Here is a 24,846-nt window from a genome sequence, read left to right as displayed (position 1 = left end):
CTAACTGACTCCTTTTCTCAGAGTTAACTGATCTATACCTCTCCTCCAGAAAACCTGATTTCCACCACCCCCTCATTTCAGCCTCCCAGCACACCACCCTCATTGGACAGATTAGCCTTTGGGGACAGAGAGGTACTAGTGTCACTCTTAGGCTATGCCTATGTGGAGAGTGGAGGTTCAACATTTGAGTTTGCTGATTGAGGACGTGAACTATGTATGTATCGGAGTGTGGATAATTGGAAAATGTGATTTGTCCCAAGCCTAGCATGAAATGAGCAGACCACTGATCATGGCTTGTGCTTTGCATTTGTTCTGTATCTGGATTGGGGGGAAACTGCCCCCATAGCATTGTATTTTTATCCTGCCTTTATTCAAGCCTGCAGGCATACTTAATTCTTCTGCTTCCTGTGGTCCCCCCCAACAGCCACTTCTTGCCTCCAAAAGTTGTTGATGCTCCAAGGTTTTTTAAAGAAAAGACTGGACAGCCAAATATCCGGAATTGTATAGGGCAGTGTTTCTCAACCTTGACAATTTTAAGGCATGTGGACTTCAACTCCCAGAATTTCACAGCCAGCAATGCTGGCTGTGGAATTCTGGGAATTGAAGTCCACATGCCTTAAAATTATCAAGGTTGAGAAACACTGGTATAGGGTCTCCTCCTAGAGCAGGGGGTTGGACTAGATTAGACATCACCCTGCCAACAAAAGTGTGTTTAGTCAAGGCCATGGTTTTCCCAGTTGCAATGTATGGATGTGAAAATTGGACCATAAGAAAGGCTGAGTGCCAAAGAATTGAGGCCTTTGAACTACGGTGCTGGAGAAGACTCCTGTGAGTCCCCTGGACTGCAAGGCGTTCAAACCGGTCAGTCCTAGATATCAACCCCGACTGCTCTTTAGAAGGCCAGATCCTGAAGTTGAAACTCAAATACTTTGGCCACCTAATGAGAAGGAAGGACTCACTGGAGAAGGGCCTAATGCTGGGAAAGATTGAGGGCAATAGAAGAAGGGGACGACAGAGAATGAGATGGCTGGATGGAGTCACTGAAGCAGTAGGCGTGAGCTTAAATGGACTTCAGAAGATGGTAGAGGACAGGAAAGCCTGGAGGAATGTTGTCCATGGGGTTGCGATGGGTCAGACACAACTTTGACTTCGCAGTTAAGAACAACAACGTTCCTTTATTATTCACTCTGTGAGATGGGTTGGGCTGAGAGGGAGTGACTGGCTTCAAAGTCACCCAAATGGTTTTCATGCCCAAGGCAGGACTAGAAATCACAGTTTCCTGGTTTCTAAGCCAGCTCCTTAAGCTAAAATCTCTCATCTTTGGCAAGATGTGTGGACTTCAGCTCCCAGAATTCCTCAGCCATCATGGTTGGCTGGGGAATTCAGGGAGTTGGTCCAGGCAACTTAAATTTGCTAAGGTTCAGAAACACTGCTGCCTTAACCACCACACCAAATGGTCTCCATTTATCTTGCTACAAACACACAAGGGTGATTTTTAACTCCAAAATATAATCCAGAATGAGGATTCGTGTGTGCACACTCAAAAAGGTAGTCCTCTCTTTTCTTGCTTGTTAAAGACTTAGAAATCTCTCAAATGTATCTCAGCATCTTTAGATCCTGGAATATATAATTATATCGATGAGAAAGCAGCTTCTTTTATTAAGGTGTTTTTTTTTAAAGGTAGAAAAAGTAAATACAAAAAGAAAAGGAAAAAAAGTTGGAGACATCTGAATAATGTTTCCTTAAAATTCTGGGCAGCTGGGTGGACCAGGATCCAACCTGGTACAAGAGAGGCTGTCATGTTCTGTAAAATATAGAAACCTGGATCTTTTGTCTGATCTGGATTTCTACTGAATATTAGAGAAATATTTGATCCTTGACCTGTTGTCCTGTTTTTCTGGAGGTACTGATTTATGACTGGGAGAATCATGCTAGTTCTGATGAAACTGTCACTCTGCCGGTTGTTTTATTTCTGAATCAAACAAGAGACAAAGACCACTGCGTAGCCATTAAAAAAAGGTTTGACCATATGTATTTTTCTTCTTCTTTATACATATATTTGCACTTGAGATAAATTCTTGAGCAATAAAGAAAATATTTTGCTCTGGACAAAAATAAATAAGGCAATACACAATATTCATAAAATACCATTATGCAGAACATTATAATAAACAGTACAACAAAGTTTGCACAGTTAAATTATTTTTGTTTGGTTGTGAGGTGTTTTTTTTCTTGTTGTTTTTGTCTTTATATAGTAAAGTACCATATGATACATTCTCCAAAAAAGTAGTGCAGTTTTCCTTGTTTAAAACATTGATTCCCTCAGTAATAAGGGTGGTTGGGAGGGGGTTAAGACTCCACTTTGCTAGCCAAAGAAAATGTGCACAAAGGAGAAAGCATTTTCCTCTGCCATGAAACTGTCCAGCAGAACCATGCATGGGGTCAAACACTTCGCACACACATACACACACACACATACATACAAAAATAAAACGAGCAGGGCCAAGGGACTGCGTGCGTGCGTGCATGCCACCACCACCACCAAAAAATAACTTGTTTTTGCATTCCAAGTAAAGAAACAACAAAAAGGTTACACTGGACAAAGGTTGTTGGCACTTTGGGGCTATGTCAAACTCCCCTTTCCGTGGCTGTCGCTCCAGCTTGGAAGCCATTGGGGGTGTAGCCACACATACAGAATCGGTAAAGGCAAAAAGGAGTGGACAAATAAGACATGCTAGATGCATAAAAAAATTCCACGGGGACAAATTCATAAAGCAAAATGAAAAACGGACAATCCTCCAGTGGGCGCTATAGAGCAGCCGGTCTCTCAAATCTAGCTAATTCAGCCTTCCTTTGGATTCCTAGCGTTTTTTTAAAAACTCAAGACTCTAGCCCTCAAGATTGTGCAGAAACATACAAGAGTATTTTCCTGTTTCCCCCTTTTTGATCAGTCACTGCTGGAACTCAGCTTTGGAATGACTGACCAAATACAGAAACTGAGCAATGAAATCTCAATTTACCAAGTTCTTTCATGACTATGTAAGCTGTAAGCCATTAGGTTGATACGAGAACGGGGGTTCCTTACTCCTAAATCTGGTATAATCCTGGGCAAATCTACAGGATATCCTGTCTCTAGTCAGCTGGAGAGGTTCCTTTGGAAACCTAGACAAACATTTTGCAAAATTATAGCAACGGTAAAATTTGGAAGAACTCTTCTTTTTGCTTTACACACTTGCTTACCAGCCCCAGGGCAAGAAGCAATTCCGAACACGACAGAATTGGAACAAATGGGAGAATAAAAACATACAAGAATGATTTTTGGCCCTGAAATAGAGTCCAAGAATGAGGACTCGTTTGTGCACACTCAATACTCAGCTTTGTATTTTTTTTTTTCTTGCTTGTTAAAGGCTTAGAAATCTCTCGAATGTTTACTTCATTACATGGAAGATGCTGTTACAACATTGTTTGAAGTGACAAGTGCAGGAAAATCCCCTCCCTCCCCCCCCCCTTTGAAAGCTTTTTGCAGCAATGCTAACTTTGCATTTCCCCAGCAGCTCCGGCCTTCATTTATTTTCAATCAACGTCTGGACCTTGCAGACCAAATCTCTGGCTATCTTCAGAATCTCTTGGGCATTGTGATGTTCGGCCATCTCTGCACACAATAAGCATTGGAGAAAAGATTAGCACGGCAAAGGCTGCTCCTACATTTTGATAACAGGCAGAAATTGGACCAGTCTCAGCCATTGTCCACAGCTACCTCATTTTTGTCAGATCATGAAGGGGGCTGAATGTTGCTGGCTTAAGACCCCCACCAGAAATTCTACTCAACCCCTTGGAAGCAAGGTTTTACATTTAGGCAGGAAAAAAACAAAGGTACAAATACCGATTAGATGAAACCTGGCTCAAAAGCAGTAACTGTGAGAGGGACCTTGGAGTCCTAGTGGACGATCACTTAAACATGAGTCAGCCGTGTGCAGCAGCAGCCAGAAAAGCTAATACAATCCTTGGTTGTATAAACAGAGGCATAGAATCAAAATCACGTGAAGTATTAGTACCGCTTTATAAAGCCTTAGTAAGGCCACACCTGGAATACTGCATCCAGTTTTGTCACCACGTTACAAAAAAGATGTTGAGACTTTGGGAAAAAAAATGCAAAGAAGAGCAACTAAGATTAAATGCCTGGAGACTAAAATATATGAAGAACAATTGCAGGATTTGGGCTTGGCTAGTCTATAGAAAAGAAGGACTAGAGGTGACATGATAGCAGCTTTTCAGTATTTGAGGGGCTGCCACAAAGAAGAGGGGTCAACTTATTTTCCAAAGCATCAGAAGGCAGGACAAGAAACAATGGATGGAAACTAATCAAGGAGAGAAGCAACCTGGAATTAAGGAGAAACTTCCTAACAGGGAGAACAATTAACTAGTGGAACAGCTTGCCTTCAGAAATTGTGGGTGCATCATTGGAGAGTTGTAAGAAGAGACTAGACAATCATTTGTCTGAAATGGTATAGGGTCTCCTGCTTGAGCAGGGGGTTGGACTAGAAGACCTTCAAGGTCCCTTCCAGCTTTATTCTGAATTGAAAATTGAATTGAAGCAGGTTCTTATCCAGAAACTTTTAACAGCTCTTTGCAAATAATAGGATAGGAATATGAAAATTCCCACCAAGGTGAGGAAGGAGAAAGGAATGCTCCTACACAATCATAGTATTCATATACAATTAGTCCTTGACATACAATGATTTGTTTAGCAACAAATCAACATTACAATGGTGCTGAAAAAAGTGACTTACAACAGGTCTTTGTACTTAAACCAACATCAGTTGCACTGCAGTTGTTAAGCAAATCACTGGGGGTTTTTAAGCATGGCAACAGGACCACCGCTTGTAACTTTCTGCCAGCTTCTCCAGTGACTTTGCTTGTCGGAAGCTGGCTGTGAAGCGTGCAAATGCTGATTATATGACTGTGGGAGGTTGCAATGGCTACAAGTTTGAAGACTGGTAAAGGAGCAATATAGTTCTATATAACATCCTCCAAACCCTACATTCAGAAAATTAGCATGTTCATGAGAATGTCAAATCAGAAACCTTGTCCTGGCATACTGATTTTCTAGGTGTGCAATTTCTGAAGGCAAGATTTAGGGGGTGACTTTTCAGTGAAAGAGACTTAGCAGGCCATTTTTATAGTAAAGTCCTTGTCAATGGAATCTATGCCAGCCAGTTAGAATGGGCTAAAATTGAGAGACAGGTAAGCTTTCTCAGTGTGATGTAAGACACAACTGGAAATCAAATATGTTTAATCTTTGACTTACGACCGTTTGTTTAGCGACCACTCAAAGTTACGACAGCATTGAAAAAAGTGACTTATGATTGGTCCTCACACTTACGACTGTTGCAGCATCCCTACGGTCACGTTATCAAAATTTGGACGCTTTGACAACCAGCATATGCTTTTGATGGTTGGGGAGTCCCAGGATCATGTGATCTTCATTTGCAACCTACTCAGCCAATTTTGAACAATGAGGGAAGCTGGATTTGCTCAGCAAAGGCCTGATTCATTTATCTGCAGTGATTTGCATACAAGCAGGCAAAACAATGCATAAAATCTAGTGCTACTCAACAGCCGCCTTGCTTAGCAATGGAACCTCTGGGCCAATTGTGCTCGTAAATCGAGCCCTGGGGGTGCAGTGGTTAGAGTACAGTACTACAGAATACTTCTGTATTAGCCAACTGCCAGCAGTTTGGCAGTTTGGTTCTCACCGGCTCAAGGTTGACTCAGCCTTCCATCTGTCTGAGGTCGCTAAAATGAGGACCCAGATTGTTGGGGACAATATGTTGACTCTTAAACTGCTTAGAGAAGGCTGTAAAACACTGGGAAACACTATATAAATCCAAGTGCTATTGCTATCTGTCATTGTTCCTTCTGTCTCCTACATTTCAGCATAAATGCCTGTTAGTAAGTGAATCATGCAGTCGTTAAGCGAATCTGGCTTCCCCCACTGACTTTGCTTGTTGGAACAGAGGTCACCAACCTTTGTACGTGTGCACAGGGCCATGGCTACCATCCGCGTGATATTCACTAGCCCTGCCCTGTTCTTGTGTGGCGCAGTGTCTTGTTTCTGCACCCTGCAGCGCAGCAGAGGCCATTTTTGTACCTTGCAGTGTGGCGGCAGCCCATTTTTGTGGCCCATGGCATGGTGGCACCCATTTTTGCAACCCGCGGCATGGCATTATCCATTTTTGCACCTTGCAGCATGGCAGTGGCCTGTTTGTGTGCCCTGTGATAGGGCAGAAGCCCATTTTTGCACCCCGTGGCGCGGCATCCTGGTTTTGCACCCTGTGGCCACCGTGGTAAGCACAAGTGAGGGGGTGTACACACACACATGCGCTCACTGGTCAGCCTGTCCCACAGCCCGGTAGCCAGCAGGTCACCGCCCTCTAGGGCCGCGGCCCACAGGCTGGGGACCCCTGTGTTGGAAGACAGCTGGGAAGGTCAGAAATGGTGATCACATGATCCTGGGACACGGCAACTGTCATAAATACATGCCAGTTGTCAAGCGCCCAAATTTTAATCATTTGACCGTGGGGATGCTGCAAAGGTCGTAAAGGTGAAAACCGGTCATAAGTCGGTTTTTTGCAATGCCGTTTGCAATGACTGGAATGAATGGTTGTAAGTCGAGGATTCCCTGTGAATGGGGAAATTGCCCCCTCACAAACAAAAAAAGAATGAACACAATCTTGTTCAGTTCTTACTTCCTTACCATTAAAAAACTTGATGATATCAGTGAAGTCCATGTTGTTATCACGGATAATCTCTCGATAAGACTCCACCAGTGCTAAGGCAATGAAAAGGACAAAGTGTTCGGAAGAGATGTGCTTTGCCGCCCAGATCACTTCCCACACGGTAAAGACATCCTCGTACAACAATTCTGAATGGAACAGACATTACAAAAAGCATTGAATTACTTCGGCGAATCATAGTCAACATGGACGAAGCTATTTCTCCCCATACAGCAGGGAGTCTCCAAAGTTGGCAACTTTTAAGATTTGGGGACTTCAGCTTCCAGAATTCACCAGCCACCCTGGGGGGATTTCTAGCCAGCACCCTGGAAAACAAAAAAAATCCTTACCTCTTTTAAAATCTAACAGGAACCACCGGTAGCAGAAGTAGAAATGCGTATAATCTCCGTTCTGGTGCATCAATTCAAAGAGCTCAGAATCTAAAATCTTTTTTGTGTAAAAAAACACACACACACACACACAGAAAAAAAAAAAGACGTATGCGCAGTGAGTTACTTATAAAACACATTATTTGGGGTGCAATCACATCAAATATAATTTTATGAAGAAACCAGAGGCTATCGTTCCTTCAGTCATCCTTCTTCTCCCGTATTGTCCCCTTCTTCTTTCCTTTTTTTCCCCCCTTCTGCAAGAATTCTGATTAAGGAGGAAGAGATGGAAATGCTTCATGGTAATCGGAAAACTACTACTGGCAGTCCTCGACTTACAACCGTTTGTTTAGTGACTGTTGAAAGTTAAAACGGCACTGAAAAACATGTTACTTAGGCCTAGTTTTCACACTTACGACAGCCACAACATCCCCAAGCTCACATGACCAAAATGCAGGCATTTGGCAACTGGCTTGTATTTATGACTGGTTGCAGCATTCTGGAGTTGTGTGATCTCCATTTGCAACCTTCCCAGCCTGCTTCCTACAAACACAGTCAATGGTGGAAGCTGGATTCACTTAACCACGAATCACCGTGTGATTCATTTAACAACTGCAGTGATTCACTTAACAACCATGGCAAAAAAAAGCCATAATAATCAGGTGTGACTCACTTAACAATTGCTTTGCTTTGCAATAGAAACTCGGGTCCCAATTGTGGTCATGAGTTGAAGATTGACAGTTCTTGTCTGCCTTTAATTGGTCTAAATTAAATGTGCTAATCATTAAAGGTGTTAATTATTAAAGATGCAGTGCGCATAAAGTCTGGCAGGGTGATTATGGACCAGTCCCTCCCTCTCTCTCAGACCAACCTTCCTCACAGGGCTGTTGTTGAGGAGAAGAGGTAAGAACATGAGGCGTGCCACCTCAAGTTCTAGAAAATAACAACGGGAGAACCTATATTCTATTCTTAACTATTGTTAGCTGCTGAGATTTAAGTACAGGTAGTCCTCGACCTACGATCACGATTGACCCCAAAATTTCTGTTGCTAAGTGGGACAGTTGTTCATTGATTTCTGTCCCATTATACAACTTTCCTTGCCACAGTTGTTAAGTGAATCACTGCAGTTGTTAAGTTAGTAACACGAATCTGGTTCCCCATTGACTTTGCTTGTCAGAAGGTCGCAAAAGGGGATCACGTGACACTGCAACCGTCATAAATATGAGCCAGTTGCCCAGCTTCTGAATTTTGATCATGTGATCACAGGGGATGCTGCAACGGTCGTGTGAAAAATGGTCATCGGTCACTTTTTCAGGGCCGTTGTGGCTTTGAACGGTCACTAAATGGAGCGCTGTAAGTCGAGGACTATTTGCATTTTGAGTTGAGTGGCCGTATCAATTTAATAAATAAATAAATAAACTCCCGAGCTGCTTTTCCCATTAGCTTCTCTTGGGGTGGACCCTGCTGTGAATGGATTAACAACCTTGCTTTGAAAGTCCAAGGCTATGCTCAAATTCTCTCCTAGTCGGGCCTTGCAAGCTGTGACTTGTTTTGTGCCAGCAACACATTATCTGGAGAACTCAAACCACCATCCCATAAAGCAAATCTCTCCCATCAACACTCTCAACCCACAGCCACAAGCACCACCAATAGAAAATCCTTTTCCATTCTAAGGTTTTCAAGTTGTTGTCGTTAATTGCGAAGTCGTGTCCGACCCATCACAACCCCATGGACAACGTTCCTCCAGGCCTTCCTGTCCTCTACCACCTTCTGCTTCAGTGACTCCATCCAGCCACCTCATTCTCTGTCGTCCCCTTCTTCTATTGCCCTCAATCTTTCCCAGCATTAGGCTCTTCTCCAGTGAGTCCTTCCTTCTCATTAGGTGGCCAAAGTACTTAAGTTTCAACTTCAGGATCTGGCCTTCTAAAGAGCAGTCAGAGTTGATCTCCTCTAGGACTGACCGGTTTGATTGCCTTGCAGTCCAGGGGACTCGCAGGAGTCTTCTCCAGCACCATAGTTCAAAGGCCTCCATTCTTTGGCGCTCAGCCTTTCGTATGGTCCAGCTTTCGCAGCCATACCTTGCAACTGGGAAAATCATGGCCTTGACTATACGCACTTTTGTTGGCAGGGTGATGTCTCTGCTTTTTAGTATGCTGTCTAGATTTGCCATAGCTTTTCTCCCCAGGAGCAAGCGTCTTTTAATTTCTTGGCTGCAGTCCCTATCTGAGGTGATCTTGGAGCCCAGGAAAATAAAATCTGTCACTACCTCCATTTCTTCCCCATCTATTTGCCAGGAATTGAGAGGGCCGGATGCCATGATTTGGGTTTTCTTAATGTTGAGTTATAGGAATTTTGCGGGGAATCTCCCTCCACTCCTCCCCACCACATCTACTAGAACAGGGATCTCCCAACTTGGCAACTTTAAGACTTGTGGGCTTCAATTCCCAGCTGCCAAGTTTGGAGAGCCTTGTTCCAGCAGATAAGTGCAACATCTGGTCCATTCTGCTTCCCATTATAGCAGGAAGAAGCAAGCCAGGTGTGGCTCAGAATCCAGGTGTGATTTACTAAAGCATTTTAATGGGCGTAAATTGTGAAGAACAGTTGATTCATTGTTGACCTGGTCCTTTTTCTTGGTGGGGGGAGATATTATTGAGATTACATGTTTTATTACAGTTACAATAACTTCCATATGCCCGATAATCAAAGCATCCTGCGATGTATTTGGTTTTATTCTTAGTTTTATATTGTTTTTAGCTTTGCTAAAATTCCGAGCTTCAGAAAGACGACAAGAAGAGTTAAAAAAATGTTTCAAATACACCTACCTGGATAAGAGATCTCATGTTTGCAAAGTGAGTGTCCATGGCACCTCCGTTGGGGAAATTTTGGCTCATTCGCTTCATGAGATGAGTAAAGCAACTGTAAGCCAGCTCATCTAAAACCAGGCAAAGGTAGGCGTTAGGTTCATGAATTATCAATAATTGCATAAAAAAACCAATATTTGCAATAATGACAAATATCTGTAGCTCGGGTGTAGGATGAGGGTTTCCCCTAAACACAGCTGAAGTTGTTACCTTGCCAGGTAACAAAATGTTCGGAAACCAACCCACAAGCTCAGTGAACGAACCTTCACCCTCAAACCAACATTTATTATCTGCCTTTTAACCAGCGAGCAGTGCCCACAACCTTAACAACACAAGAAAGCAACTGTTCCAGGCCAGCCTTGAAGTAGCCTACTGAGGACCACACTCCCAATCACAATGGAAGGAACTAGGAGAGTAAATATTATTACACGTAGTCCTCGACTTACAACAGTTTGTTTTGTGACCGTTCAAAGTTACAAAAGCTCTGAGAAAAGTGGCTTATGACCATTTTTCACACTTACAACTATTGCAGCCTCCCAATGGTCACGTGATCAAAATTTAGACCGTTGGCAACTGACACATGTCCTGGGGTCATGTGTGACCTTCCAACAAGCAAAGTCAATGGGGAAGCCAGGTTCACTTAACAACCACGTTCCTAAGTTAACGACTGCAGTGATTCACTTAACAACTGTAGCAAGAAAGCCTGTAAATGGGGGAAAACCCAAATAACAAATGTTCTCACTTAGCAACAGAAATTCTGGGCTCAGTTGTGGCCGTAAGTCGAGGACTACCTGTATTGCCATTGGAAAGCAATAATATCATGACCCTCCCATGTTTCAGTTTCCTTTTCACTCAGACTGAAAATTAAATGCAACAACAACAACAATAATAAAGTTGTAAGGGACCTTGGAGGTCATCTAGTCCAACCCCCTGCTCAGGCAGGAAATCCTATACCATTTCAGACAAATGGCTGTCCAGTCTCTTCTTAAAAACTTCCAGTGTTGGAGCATTCACCGCTTCTGGAGGCAGGTTGTTCCACTGGTTAATTGTTCTAACTGTCAGGAAGTTTCTCCTTAGTTCTAGGTTGCTTCTCTTCTTGATTAGTTTCCATCCGTTGCTTCTTGTCCTGCCTTCAGGCGCTGTGGAGAATAGCTTGACTCCATTTGAAGATCTCTGGGAGCCAATGCCAATGGATTTGGAGGGCTTCAGGTTGGTTGAGCAGCCATTTCATTGCTCAGCTAGCACTGATGATGTTACCTAGTTTGGTAATGAAAGGGCCGCAAGAGCACCAGGGACCCCAGAGTTCAACCTTGAGCTACAGATATTCTCTTTGATCAGATGAATGGATGTTAGAACTCTCAATCAATCAATCAAAGCACGGCAATGCAAGGTACTTTCTTCTCACATGAACTTGCCGAGGGAGGGGGGATTTAAAAGAGAGCGATCTGGGAAGGGTCTGCCTGAGAGAAGTTGAATCCCAAGGAAAATCTCTAGTGATAGATTTCAGACTGTCTATTTTGTACAGTATTAGGGTAGGCAGGGAGGTGTGACAGCCTATAGACAAATTGTAATATTAAGGAGGCCTGTTTACAACCCATTTTAAATTATATAAGAAAAATTAAATGAATGGAAAAAGCTTGCCTCCCAGAGTTATGAGAACTCCATCACTGGAAGTTTTCAAAAACAGACTGGACGACCATTTGACCGGAATGGTATAAGGTCTCTTGCCTTGAGAGAGGGTTGGGCTAGAACAGGGCTTTTCAACCTTTTCACCCATTGTACCACTTTTAGGATATGGCAACATCCGAGTACCACCAGTCACCTAGCAAGGTGTCAAAAACTTGATGTCCCCCCCCCAAAAAAAGGAAAAAAGTGATAAAGTACAGGTAGTCCTCGACTTACAACAGTTTGTTTAGTGACTGTTCGAAGTTACAATGGCACTGAAAAAAGTATCCCCCCCAAACCACAGCCGAGCAAGACGCCTGCCCGCCCGGTGGTGCTCTTCCTCCTGTCCGAGGTTTTTATTGTTGTGAGCATTTCTGTTGGGGATTGGCAGCGGGGGTGGAGTGGGGGGTGTTTGGTTTTTATTCCCCCCGTCTGCTGGGTGGTTGCAGCAGGTTTTGGTCACTTCACATGAGCCTGGGACACTGTGATCGTAACAAATATGAATCAGTTGCCAAGCATCTGAATGTAAATCATAAGACCCTGGAGATGCTGCAACATTCCAGCTGATCGGTGCTTCTTCTGGGCTCAGCAGAAGCACCAGGATCAGTGCTGCTTTCCAGCTGATTGGTGCTTCTTCAGGGCTCAGCATAAGCACCAGGATCAGCGCCGAGCTATAGCTGAAGCCTGGCGCTGATCCTGGCGCTTCCACTAAGCCCTGACAGCCCTGAAGAAGCGCCGATCAGCTGGAAAGCGGCACTGATCCTGGCGCTTCCGCTGAGCCCTGACAGCCCTGCAGCTCCAGCCATCTCTTGCTCAGGCTTGTGCGGTGCTGCCACCGGTTCAGCTCATTCCCCTCCCCCACTACTTTTCTAGGATGGTCGCGTACCACCTGCCAGGTGCCAATGTACCACAGGTGGTACCCGTACCACTGGTTGAAAAGCCTTGGCTAGAAGACCTCTGAGGTCCCTTCTAGCTCTATGATTGTATGTTCATCACCCATGATTCCATTTGTTGTGGTTCCGGCTAATGAAACATTCCAAAGAACTTCCAGGCATTTATTTTCCTAAAAGTCTTTTATTGTTACAAAATGTCGGCACAGGCACAACGGAGGGGAAAAAAAAAGCTTTAAGAACGTTATTGGTGTGCCACTTTTTTCCCCCTTCCGTTGTGCCTGTGCTGACATTTTGTAACAATAAAAGACTTTTAGGAAAATAAATGCCTGGAAGTTCTTTGGAATGTTTCATTAGCCGGAACCACAACATCATGCTAGGATCTAAGTTCTCTTCCTCTGAGCAGTTAAATTATCAGCATGTTCCCTCCCTAAATTAGCCGTCATATCTCACACTATCCAATTAGTGTGAAGGTCAAATGTTTTCTTCCTCTTTCTTTCCCGGGCTTTACCCCCAACGCCCCTTCTGCTCTTTATTAACCCCATATTTACCAGACAATTCTGCATATTGTCAAAAGCAAGAATATACAATATTTGCAGCATTGACACCATTCTTTGTTTCTCCCTAGTAATCAATATGATCTATCCACTGAGCATGCTCAGTCCTCCTGGAGCTCCTTTTAGAAGTGGGGAGGCTGACCCAGTTTTTCTGCCTCTGGTTTTTGTAAATTTACAGTTCTTCTGAGCCCAGGGATACACCGCCAGTGATTTCTGGATGTGTCAATGTATTGAGGAATGAGAAGGTTGTTTGTATATGATATTATGGACAGACTGACATAAAAAACATGAAGTGTATATATAGGCACTAAGGGCTGCACAAGCTAGAAAAAGCAACCACAGGGTTTCTTACCTTTGTCAAGTATAACCATGAGAGGAGCTAGGAGATCACACATTCCTTGAACGTAGCCCACTTCTAAATGTTCCCAAACATAGCTGCAACAGCAAAAAGAGAACAAGGGTTTCTTCAATGCATTGTGGCTCATTAAAATATGCAATTAAAAGAACTCAGAATGTCATTTGCTCCAAAATGAATCAGGAAGACACTTTCTTTATGAGATTGGTCCACAGTTTGAAACCTAATGGACTTTATAGAATTCACAAAATTAAACACAGTACAAGCAGCAGATACGATCATTAATTAAAATAGTAAAAGCCCCAACCCTCTTTCCCCAAATTAGGCACTAAAATTAATGAGATTAAAAATTGTTTGGTATGGTACCATTAAGATCTACATAATTTATTTAAAAATGTGGTGTTCAGGGCCTGCAATGAACAGTAATATCACCCTAGAGAACATTCCAGGGATTCTAACCCAGAAAACTGGATTTGCCCAGACCAGCCTTGGAAAACATAAATCGACAAATTCTAGGGGGTCAAAGCCACCCCAGATGTTCTACTGGGTAATCTCAAGATTTCCTGCTGCCGTACTGCATCTGATTCCAAATGCCAAGGCTCAATTCTTCTCTTGACAAACATTGCCCTACGATTTCCAGATGTTGCTCTCTTGTACCCCTCTCTTAGGTTTAACTTACCTGCACATAATATTTCGAAGCTTCTCCAGATTCTCAGCAGTGAAATACCAATAATTTCTATCACACCTCTGAACATCTTTGTCAATTCTATGTAAGTTTAAGGCAACAGTGTCCAGCATTTCTATCTGGAAAATACAAAGACTTGTTATACACCTGTTGCTAAACAAAGGACAGTATTATCTGTTGTGTCTGACCTTTGCAGAATGATATGGTTTTAGATGGTCATTCATTTTAAAGCAATTTCTGCAGGTAAATTTGAAAAAGCAGAGATGCCACCATGTGCTAAATAAATGGCTTCTTATTCCTATTATGCTTTTTTGTTGCCATCTCAGTTTAATCAACATGCAAAGTTACAGTAAAGATAAAAACTAGTGGATTAATACCATGTTTATCATCCTGAGCTTTTTGCAGGAAAAAAAATGAATAGGATGAAATATTTAGCAGGAAAACTACATAAGGCAATCTGTTTTGTATCACAAGGGTTTTCAAAATAAAGCAGCTTTCAGTCTAAATTCAGCATTTTAAAACTGTGGCAAACTGATTCTGATCTTGGATGTATACATTTTTTAAAAAGAGATCTGAATAAACCGTGTTCTTGCTTTTTTCCTAGACACGAGCAACATCCATATTTGAAATAACACCAGCCTCATGATCCCCATCCTTCTTCTTTTAAAGTGGTCTGTTATTTTATTTAAAAGATTTCTAAGACACCTGACAGCAAAAGAATTATGTCACAGTTTAAATAAGAGAAAAGAGCAGCCATTCCATGAAATGGATAAAAATTGGAAGTTGAAGAATAGCGGGTTGGTTGCATCAATGGAGAGCGGTTGTGGTGCCAAATTTTGTTTTCCTGTGTTTGGCTTTTATTGATTTTAATGTTTGTTTGTACGTGATTGCTGTGAGCCACCCAGAGTTGTTTATTTTTAAGGTAAACGGTAATGGCAGCCTTTTAAATAAATAAAAAACTCCTTTTTGATGATCCTGTAATGTCTTAATTTGGGATAGAGTTGGGGGCAACTGAATGGAGCTGAGCATTTACTGGCCAGATACCCTTCCTGATGCCTATGCAAAGTTTGCAGCAGATTTTTTTTTTCTTTGCACCCCGAGAGAAACATCTGCCGCTACCTAGCTTTGAACCCATGCTTCTGATTGGGCGGCGAGCATCTTCGCCATTAGCCCACCACGCCATTCTGCTTTTTCACTAAATAAATAACAAAAACACAATTAAAACTAGGTGGCATCTCTGAGAGAACAAAAGTTTGGGGGAGGAAGTTGGATTCCTCACCGGGAAGGATATTTCATGGATGCCCTGCCCTCTGCCCATCCTTTTAACAGAGGATGTGAAATTCCAGTCCAAATGAATGTCATTAAGTGAGGACTACCTATGCATGTCTATGTCTGCCCTTGGCCCCTACCTACCGTATAAGCAGCAGAGCACACAGAGATGCTCTCTCCTGCAGCTGTTTTAGAGTCCGTTTGGGAACACAGCTGTTCCTCCATTGCACAGCCCGAAGGAGCCAAGCCCTTGATTGGTGAAACATGATCCAAATCCGGTCTCTGCAGCTCCGGGCCAGTTTCCTCTTCGGTCCCATCCTCAAAGCAGATGCTCTGCCCATCATCGATGCTGGAGAGGATGCCTGATGTGACTGAGTAATTCCGAGAAGAAGGGAGCCCAGAGTCAGGAGAGTCAAATTCTACTGACTGTTGTTGGTCAACTGCCACCACAACTGTTGGTGCATCTAGGCAAGCCCTGGTCAAAGACTGTTCTTCATGGGCCTTCAGCTCTCTCTCTACGGAGTCCATTTCATCCACAGAAATAAACACCTGCGAAGAGCAATAGGTCAGTCAGGGAGAAAGAAGACAAGGAAGATTATCTCAGGGGCTGCCACAAAGAAGAGGGAGTCAAGCTATTCTCCAAAGTGCCTGAAGGCAGGACAAGAAGCAACGGATAGAAACTAATCAAGGAGAGAAGCAACCTAGAACTAAGGAGAAACTTCCTGACAGAACAATTAATCGGTGGAACAACCTGCCTCCAGAAGCGGTGAATGTTCCAATGCTGGAAGTTTTTAAGAAGAAACTGGACAGCCATTTGCCTGAAATGGTATAGGTTTCCTGCCTGAGCAGGGGATTGGACTAGATGACCTCCAAGATCCCTTTCAACAGTATTATTATTATATTGTTAATAATAATAATCATCATCATCATCAAATAGCAATAGACTTATACAGGCAGACCTCAACTTACAACAGTTTATTTAGCGACTGTTCGAAATTACCAGGACGTTGGAAAAAGTGACTTATGGCTGTTTTTCACACTTATGGCCGTTGCAGCATCCCCATGGTCACTTGATCAAAATTCAGATGCTTGGCAACTGATTCAAATTTATGACGGCTGCTGTTTCCCGTGTGTATTTGTGTGTGTGTGTGTGTGTGTGTGTGTGTGTGATGTGATCACCTTTTGTAACATTCTGACAAGCAAAGTCAATGGGGAAACCAGATTCACTTAATAACCATGTTACCAATTTAACAACTGCAATGTTTCACTTAACGACAGTGGCAAGAAAGGTTGCAGAATGGAGCAAAAACTTAACAAATGTTTCACTTAGCAACAAAAGGTTTGGGCTCGATTGTGGTCGTAAGTTGAGGACTACCTGTATACCGCTCCATAGTGCTTTACAGCACTCTTTAAGCGGTTTATAGAGTCATCATATTGCCCCTAACAATCTGGGTCCTCATTTTACTGACCTCAGGAGGATGGAAGGCTTAGACCATCTTGAGCTGATCAGGATCGAACTGCTTGCAGTGAGCAGAGTCAACCTGCCAGACTGCATTCTAACCACTGTGCCACCAGGGCTCTTAATTAATGTAAGAAAAGAGTAATAGGCTCTGCCTTCTCACAACACTGCTGACCATACTTAATGAATTAACGTGTCTCCTGGTCCTTGCTATAACCTGAACCATAAAGCATCAAATTTACATGTCAGTCTGAGCCACAAAATAATGACCAAGTTTCAAACTAATTTTTCCACGTTGGGTGAACTTAGCTCTTGGTTTGTAACAAGCTGATTTGGTTAAATGTAAGGTGCAAACACAGCCAGAGAATGGAAGGAATAACAGAATAACGGAAGGGACCTTGGAGATTTTCAACCCCCTGCTCAAGCAGCAAAACCTGCACCATGTCAGACAAATGGTTGCCCAATCTCTTCTTAAAAACCCCCAGGGATGGAACACCCACAACGCCTGGAGGCAAGCCTTTGAAGTCGTGAATCCACTTTCCATGCAGGGTGGAAACCCTATTAAACTTCCAAGCATGATCTATTCAGCTTCTGCTTAAGGACATCTCAACTGTGGTTATAGGTTGAGGACTATCTGTAGCTGGAAAAAGTCTTACCTGACTCCTGCTGATTTTTTGCCAGAGAAAAGAGGGAACCTCCATTCCCAAAACTGCCTAACACAGGGGTAGGCAATCTTGGCTCTTTTATGACTCGTGGACTTCAACTCCCAGAATTCCTGAGCCAGCCATGCTGAGGAGAAAGGGAGAGGTTTCCATGCTGAGCCATGCTGGCTCAGGAATTCTGGGAGTTGAAGTCCACGAGTCATAAAAGAGCCAAGGTTGCCTACCCCTGGCCTAGGCCTAGGCCACTCTATGACTCGTGGACTTCAACTCCCAGAATTCCTGAGCCAGCATGGCTCAGCTTGGAAACCTCTCCCTTTCTCCTCAGCATGGCTGGCTCAGGAATTCTGGGAGTTGAAGTCCACGAGGCATAAAAAAGCCAAGATTGCGTACCTCTGGCCTAGGCCTAGGCCACTCTATGACTCGTGGACTTCAACTCCCAGAATTCCTGAGCCAGCATGGCTCAGCTTGGAAACCTCTCCCTTTCTCCTCAGCATGGCTGGCTCAGGAATTCTGGGAGTTGAAGTCCACGAGTCATAAAAGAGCCCAGGTTGCCTACCTCTGGCCTAACAGAAAGACAGCCTGGTCAATGACAGGGGTGGGAAATTACCGTATATTCCGGCGTATAGGGCGACCTGGCGTATAAGATGAACCCTTGTTCAATGCGGGTCGCAAGATGATCGACGCCAAGTCGCAAGACAATTGATGCCGAGTCGCATGCCTAGAAAGTCGTCTTATACGCCAGAAACTACGTTATTTCCGGCGTATAAGACGATGGACGCCGAGTCGCATGCCTAGAAAGTTGTCTTATACGCCAGAAACTACCTTATTTCCGGCGTATAAGACGACTCAGCGTATAAGACGACCCCTGAGTTCGGAAGCTATTTCGACGGTCTCAAAAGTCGTCTTATACGCCGGAATATACGGTAATTATCCCAACAGGCCACATGAAAAGCTGAGACTGTTGTGGAGGGCCAAACCAACAGAGTTGTGAAGATCCATAGGCATGCATGCAGGGACATGGGTAAGCTGAAAAAAAAGAATAGCAGTCCCCTTCCAAATAAAAGAATCCATGGGGGCCAGAAAGAGACAGCTAAAGGGCTGGACACCGTCTAGAGACCACAAAATGCCCAAGTCACAAAACATTGCATGGCTGTTAGAGGAGAACAAAGGGAAAACCCAAGTGGTTTGAAGGAGAAAAACAGCTGGAGTTCAGAACAAAATAGAACCAAGTTTATTTTTTTGCAGGGCTCCCTTTTTCACTCCTTCTAAAAGCAAATGCAGGTGGCAGCTGCCAATGAAATTACAGCCAAAAGGGGGGGCTTATGGGAGCTAAAGGGGTTTATGGGATCTAAAGAGACTTATGGGATCTAAAAAGGAAGTAACAGCACAGCTGAAAGAATCTTAAGATTTACAATATAGAGAAAAATAATTATAATCCTCCCCATGAAATCCAATAAACCTCGAGCATAACTCAGAACATAAGAGGACACCTGGAAAAAAAGAAGGTGGATCAATATAGCTAAATCAAAGATGGAATAGCTAGCTAGACATTTTTTTCAAGGAAAAACATGATGCTGTAACATTTGTTTGCAGCTTTTACTTTGGGATATTGGCTGTTAGGAGACCAAAGAACAAGGGAAAGATCACCCTTGTATGGTCTCTTTAGAACAGTGCTTCTCAAATAGTGGGGCGGGCCCCCCAGGGGGGGTGCGAGGCTCTGTAAAGGGGGCTTGTTTGACCTCGGCAAATACTGTCATATTGGACGCACGTGACACACGCAAAGGACCCGATTGGATAGACAGTCGCACGGGGGGGGGCGCGAAATGTTTTCTTCTTCCTAGGGGGGCATGACAGAAAATAATTGAGAAGCACTGCTTTAGAAGAACAGGTAGACCTTGATGTATGACTACCATGTTTCCCTGAAAATAAGACCCAACCGGAAAATAAGCCCTAGTGTGATTTCTCATAATATATTTCTTCTAATATTAGCCCTACCCCCTCTCATAATATAAGCCCCACCCCCAAAATAAGCCTCAGTTAAGATTGTCAGCCAGACGGATACGTTTAGTACCATATTTCCCAGAATATAAGCCCTAACCGGAAAATAAGCCCTAATGTGTTTTGGGGAGCAAAAATTAATTCAAGACCCGATCTTATTTTCAGGGAAACACTGTACAATTGGCACCAGAGCTTCCATGGCTAATCAAGGCGGTTGTTAAAGTGAGTCGTACCCGATTTTTATGACTTTTTTACCACAGCTGTTAAGCAAACTGCCGCAGTTGTTAAGTGAATCTGGGTTCCCTCATTGACTTTCCCAGAAACTGTGGCTGGGAAGGTCGCAAATGGTGATCTCATGACCCCAGAACACCACAACCATTGTAAATACATGCCGGTTGCCAAGCCCCAAATTTTGATATTGCTGTGATGGTTATACAGCATCAGTTCTGTATAACCTGTAGTTCTTGACTTACAACAGTTTGTTGAGTGGCTACCCAAAGTTACAAAGGCACTGAAAAAAGTGACTTATGACCATTTTTCATAGTTACAACAGTTGCAGCATCCCCATGGCCTTGGAATCAAAGTTTAGATGTTTATGACGGTTGCGGTATCATGGGGGTTATGTGATAATCTTTCACAACCTTCTGGCAAGCAAAGTCAATGGGAAGCCAGATTCACTTAACAAGGGTGGCTAAAGAAGGTCATAAAGCAGGTTAAAACTCACTTAACAAATGTCTCATTTAGCAACGGAAATTTTGGGCTCAATTGTGGTTATAAGTCGAGGACTATCTGTAAATGTAAGAGACATTTTTCAGTGCCGTTTTAACCTTGAACGGTCACTAAACAAATGGTTGTATGTCAAGGACTACTTGTATCTGCTTGGTTAATCGAAAGATATGAAAATATGGAAGGAAATGAGAGCTCCTCGGTCTTTGCTTTGCAGATGTTCATATGACAGAGTGAGATGTGACCTCACTGATGGACCCAGCCCATCATCTTACATCAGAGGTGGAGAACAATGGCCCTTTTATGACTTGTGGACTTCAACTCCCAGAATTCCTGAGCCAGCATGGCTGGCTCAGGAATTCTGGGAGTTGAAGTCCACAAGTCATAAAAGGGCCATTGTTTCCCCCCTCAGTCTTACATCATTGCTGATGGTGGAGTCCCTGTGGATCAGCCTTTGCACGTGACTATCTATGCTGCTCCCGGAGGAAAACTTAGTGGCCGTCTGAGATTCTTTCTCCCGAAGCTTCACCACCACCTCGCAGGCTTTCCACTCACTCATCACCTTCTGGTACCGGCGTACAATGTCTTCATCCACCTTAGGAAGGAAGAGAAGAATTTAATTCAGGCTAGCAACTCCACAGAAACATAAGCAATGATACTGTCAAGCTCCAGGGAATTTATTGTAAGCTTAAGCTGAATCGGAACTACTAACAGTCAAAGCAATTTGGCGGTAGATAAAGAATTCGTGGTGGACTTAGATCTCTTGTGGGCATGAAGGGACTCATGACTAATGACGCATTTGAGCCTCGGGCTTAGCCTGGTCATCTCCTAAGAGATACAATCTGTGACAGATTTGCTTGACCCTAAACTGCAGCCCTGAAGGACACATTTGACCTTGCTGGATGTGTTTTCTAGTTCTCATGATGAAAAGTCCAGGGGAAGTGTAAACATTTCCATTTGTTTTGCTTTCAAAATCCTAGCCAACAAACTTTGCAAAGCTCAGTATTTTCTTGTTTCAACTGTGAATGGTTTTTCAGAGATATTGGAGAAGTCTTTTCCATCCTCCACTATTTTGTTCTTTTAACCAGAAATGCTGGAACTGAAACTAGGATCTCTCTGTATATATTATCGAGTCTCCCAATAAATTGAATTATCATCTTCTGGAATCTGTCTTGGAAATACTGAAGACAAATTAAGTACCAGTTCCATTTTCTTCTTGCTCATGCCAAACTTGTAGTGTCCCAGCAAGAACGGCCACACCTCCTTCCGAATTTCATGTTGTACCCCACCGTAGTAGACCCGTCTGAGCAGCTCCAATTCCTTGTAATTCTAATATGAAAGGCAATGAGAATGAAATTGAGAGAGAGAGAAATTATGGGAAATTTAGCAAACACCCACTAATTCAGAAGTGGAAAATCTTTCCTTTTTTATAGCTAAAGATAACTAATTCATTATGGTAAAGACAGCTACTTGCTTTGATGGAATTGGTTGCAAAATTAGGATTTGATCAAAACCAAAAATGTACAATCATTTTGGTCTAGTGGTTAAGGCACCGAGCTAGAAACCAGGAGAGTGTTAGTTTTAGTCCCACCTTAGGCATGAAAGCCACCTAGGTGACTTGGGCCAATCACCAGGCGACCGTGAGTTCTAGCCCCACCTCAGGCATGAAAATCAGCTGAGTGACTTTTGGCCAGTCATTCTCTCTCAACCCAACCCACCTCACAGGGTTGCTGCTGTGGAGGAAGGAGCATTAGGTATATTTGCTTTCTTGTTACATAAAGTAATAAAAATAGGATAAAATATAACAAATAAGTAAATAACATAACACTGGGAGACATTTCTATTTGATATCCAGGCTAGCTAGTCAAACCATCATCCATTTCCCCCTTCCTAGTGCTTAAAATTAATTCTATGGGCAGAGAGTAAGTCCCTCTCATCAAGAAGCTGACGAGTCCCCTCTTATGCATGAATTGTTCCATTTAAGGCAGGGGTCCCCAACATCTGTGGGCTATGGCCCACCACCGGTCCACAGCCTATACCCAACTGGGCCGCATTAGTGTCCGGCTAGTGCGCATGCGCGCACAGCCCTACCCGCAGGAGCATTGTGGGGGCTCACAGCCCCACTCAAGTGAGTGTTGCAGGTGCTCGAGGCTTCACTTGCTCAAGTGTTGTGGGCGCTTGGGGCCTCACTTGCGGGAGCTCTCGGGGCCCTGCTTGTGTGAGTGTCACGGGCGCTCCCAGCCCCACTCGCGCGAGCAATGAGTGCTTGCATGTGTGCATGCGCAGCTGCCCCTCCCACAAAACCATCCCTCTTCCTCCTGCCCCCCCCCACTCCAGGCAGCCAATTCAGATTTAGGGTCAAGAAAAGGAGAACGAATTTGCAATCCATAACAGGTTTATTCCTGAAATATAATGTGGGGAATATAATGTGGAGAATGATTCCTCTTAAGAATATAAGGAAATGCATCTGGATCAAAGAAAGCTACATCCAATCCAACACACACAATGGTCAGCCAAGGTCTCTAAAAACAGACATCCTTTATTTATTTAAAATTGCTGATCACCCAACTCCAAAGACCTCTGGGATCCTCTGCTATGCTGCTCTCCCCACAAACATTGTACCGTGTTCAGAGATACAGCACTACTGAACATGCAACTTTTATTCTGAGCCATTAAGAACAACAGCATCTATCATAAATGCAAGCCAGTTGCCCAGCATCCAGATCATAATCATTTGACTGTGGGGATACGGCAAGGATTGCAAGTGCAGGAGAGCCATTAATTATTTAGAAATGATGGAAAATATTTACAGCTCAGGTGGTAGATGTTGGTGATAATTTGTTCTCTGAGCTTCTTGTTCACTTTCTGAGCGTTTTGTCACCAGGCTAGGTAACATCATCCACTGAACTGCAACTAGCCTGATGACGAAACATTCAGAAAATGAACAACAAGCTTGGAGAACAAACTACCATCAACATGGTAGGGTCTCTAAACCAGAGGTCTTTAAAATTGGCCCTGTTATGACTTGTGGACTTCAACTCCTAGAATTCCTCAGCCAGGCATGCGTGCCTGGCTGAGGAATTCTGGGAGTTGAAGTCCACAAGTCATAAAAGGGCCAAGTTTGAATACCGCTGCTCTAAACGAATAATCACAATCAAGGGCTATCTATATTTAATCTACCCAGTCTTGCCTTCTTATCCTTCTGGTACTTGCTCCAGACCTCTTTGGTCAGTCCCTCTGCAGCACTTGTGGGTTTATCTGGTGGGATGATGGAATGGTTCACCAAGGCAGACAAGTGAGTCCGGACAGTGGACAGGTGACGGCAGTAAGCGAGCCCTGCGGGGAGAAGGCAACAGACACATTTAACAGGTCTGGCACTTATTGTTCAAACCAACAGAGTATTATGGTGTTTTGGTGACTTACTGGCCAACAGGAGGCTGTATATGTGCAGTTCTCAACTTACGACCACATTGAGGGCCAGAACCTCCTTTGCTAAGTGAGGCGGTTGTTAAGGGAGTTGGGCAACCTTTTGGTTGGAGTCATTAAACAAATCAGATGATCATTAATGAATCAGTTGTTTGTTAAGGTAATCCAGCTTCTCCCAATGTCTCAGAAGCCAACTGGGAAAGTCGCAAATGGCAATCGCATAATCTTAGGACACGGCAACCATCATAAATACATGCTAGTTGCCAAACATTCAAATTTTGACCATGTCATCGTAGGGACGCTATGACAATCATAGCAATAGACTTATATACTGCTTCATCGTGTTTTTATAGCACTCTCTAAGGATTTACAGAGTCAGCACATTGCCCCCAACAATCTGGGTCCTTATTTTACTGATCTTGGACGGATGGAAGGCTGAGTCAACTTTGAGCTGGTCCAGATCGAACTCTTGACAGTGGGCAGAGTCAGCCTGCAATGCTACATTCTAACCACCGTGCCACCACAGCTCCTTAGTAGAGGATCGGTTGTAAGCCACTTTTTTCAGCAGTGTTGTAACTTCAACAGTCTCTACATGAATGGTCATAAACTGAGGGCTATTTGTATGTCCAGCTTGTTCTAACTGAAATTCGTCAGATGCCCTTAGCCATTGTCATCAAATTTATATCTTATACAGTCCAACTTGTTTCCCAGGAATTGCTCTGAGACAACAGCACTTTGTTGACTATTTTATAGCACACTCCATTTTATTAGTGGACTGGCTGTCAGCAAGCTTGTAAAAAGTAATAAATGAACTTGGCTTAAAATAGCAGAATTTTGGCGGAAGGGAGATTTCCAGGGTTGGGACTGCAGCATAGAATTTTGATTATTCTCAGGGTGCAAATTTTGGTTATCATATAAATAAGGGCATAGGGTTAAAAATGTAGGAAACTGATATACATTTACATTGTGTCAACTTTTACAAGATAGGTTTTATAAAATGATGTATAGTTGGTATATGACATCAGTGAAATTGTCAAAAATAGATAAAAAGAAATAGCAAATCAGTGTTGGAAGCGTGAAAAAGAAGAGGGAAATTTTTTTATCCTGCCTGGTGGATTTCTGAAAAAA

The 24,846-nt window shown here is 43.3% G+C and overlaps 1 protein-coding gene across 4 annotated transcripts in view; it reads right to left on the bottom strand.

Annotated features, from left to right (window-relative positions):
- Nucleotides 1-2,015: 2,015 nt before the first annotated feature.
- SGSM2 (small G protein signaling modulator 2) overlaps nt 2,016-24,846 on the bottom strand; it is a 137,698-nt gene continuing 114,867 nt past the window's right edge. For all 4 annotated transcript variants that reach the window (XM_039341708.1, XM_039341716.1, XM_039341734.1 and 1 more), the window contains 10 exons: nt 23,483-23,628; nt 21,493-21,621; nt 20,711-20,887; nt 15,592-15,996; nt 14,173-14,297; nt 13,491-13,573; nt 9,988-10,097; nt 7,127-7,223; nt 6,758-6,925; nt 2,016-3,652 (listed from right to left, as the gene is read on the bottom strand). In XM_039341708.1, the coding sequence (XP_039197642.1) occupies nt 3,564-3,652; nt 6,758-6,925; nt 7,127-7,223; nt 9,988-10,097; nt 13,491-13,573; nt 14,173-14,297; nt 15,592-15,996; nt 20,711-20,887; nt 21,493-21,621; nt 23,483-23,628 (1,529 nt within the window). In that variant the 3' untranslated portion in view covers nt 2,016-3,563. The remainder of the gene's footprint in view (nt 3,653-6,757; nt 6,926-7,126; nt 7,224-9,987; nt 10,098-13,490; nt 13,574-14,172; nt 14,298-15,591; nt 15,997-20,710; nt 20,888-21,492; nt 21,622-23,482; nt 23,629-24,846) is intronic.

The sequence above is a fragment of the Crotalus tigris genome, unplaced genomic scaffold (genome assembly GCF_016545835.1).
Source record: "Crotalus tigris isolate CLP2741 ecotype Arizona unplaced genomic scaffold, ASM1654583v1 scf7180000017550.10884619, whole genome shotgun sequence".
NCBI lineage: Eukaryota > Metazoa > Chordata > Lepidosauria > Squamata > Viperidae > Crotalus > Crotalus tigris.
This window is presented reverse-complemented; position numbering and strand designations above follow the sequence as displayed.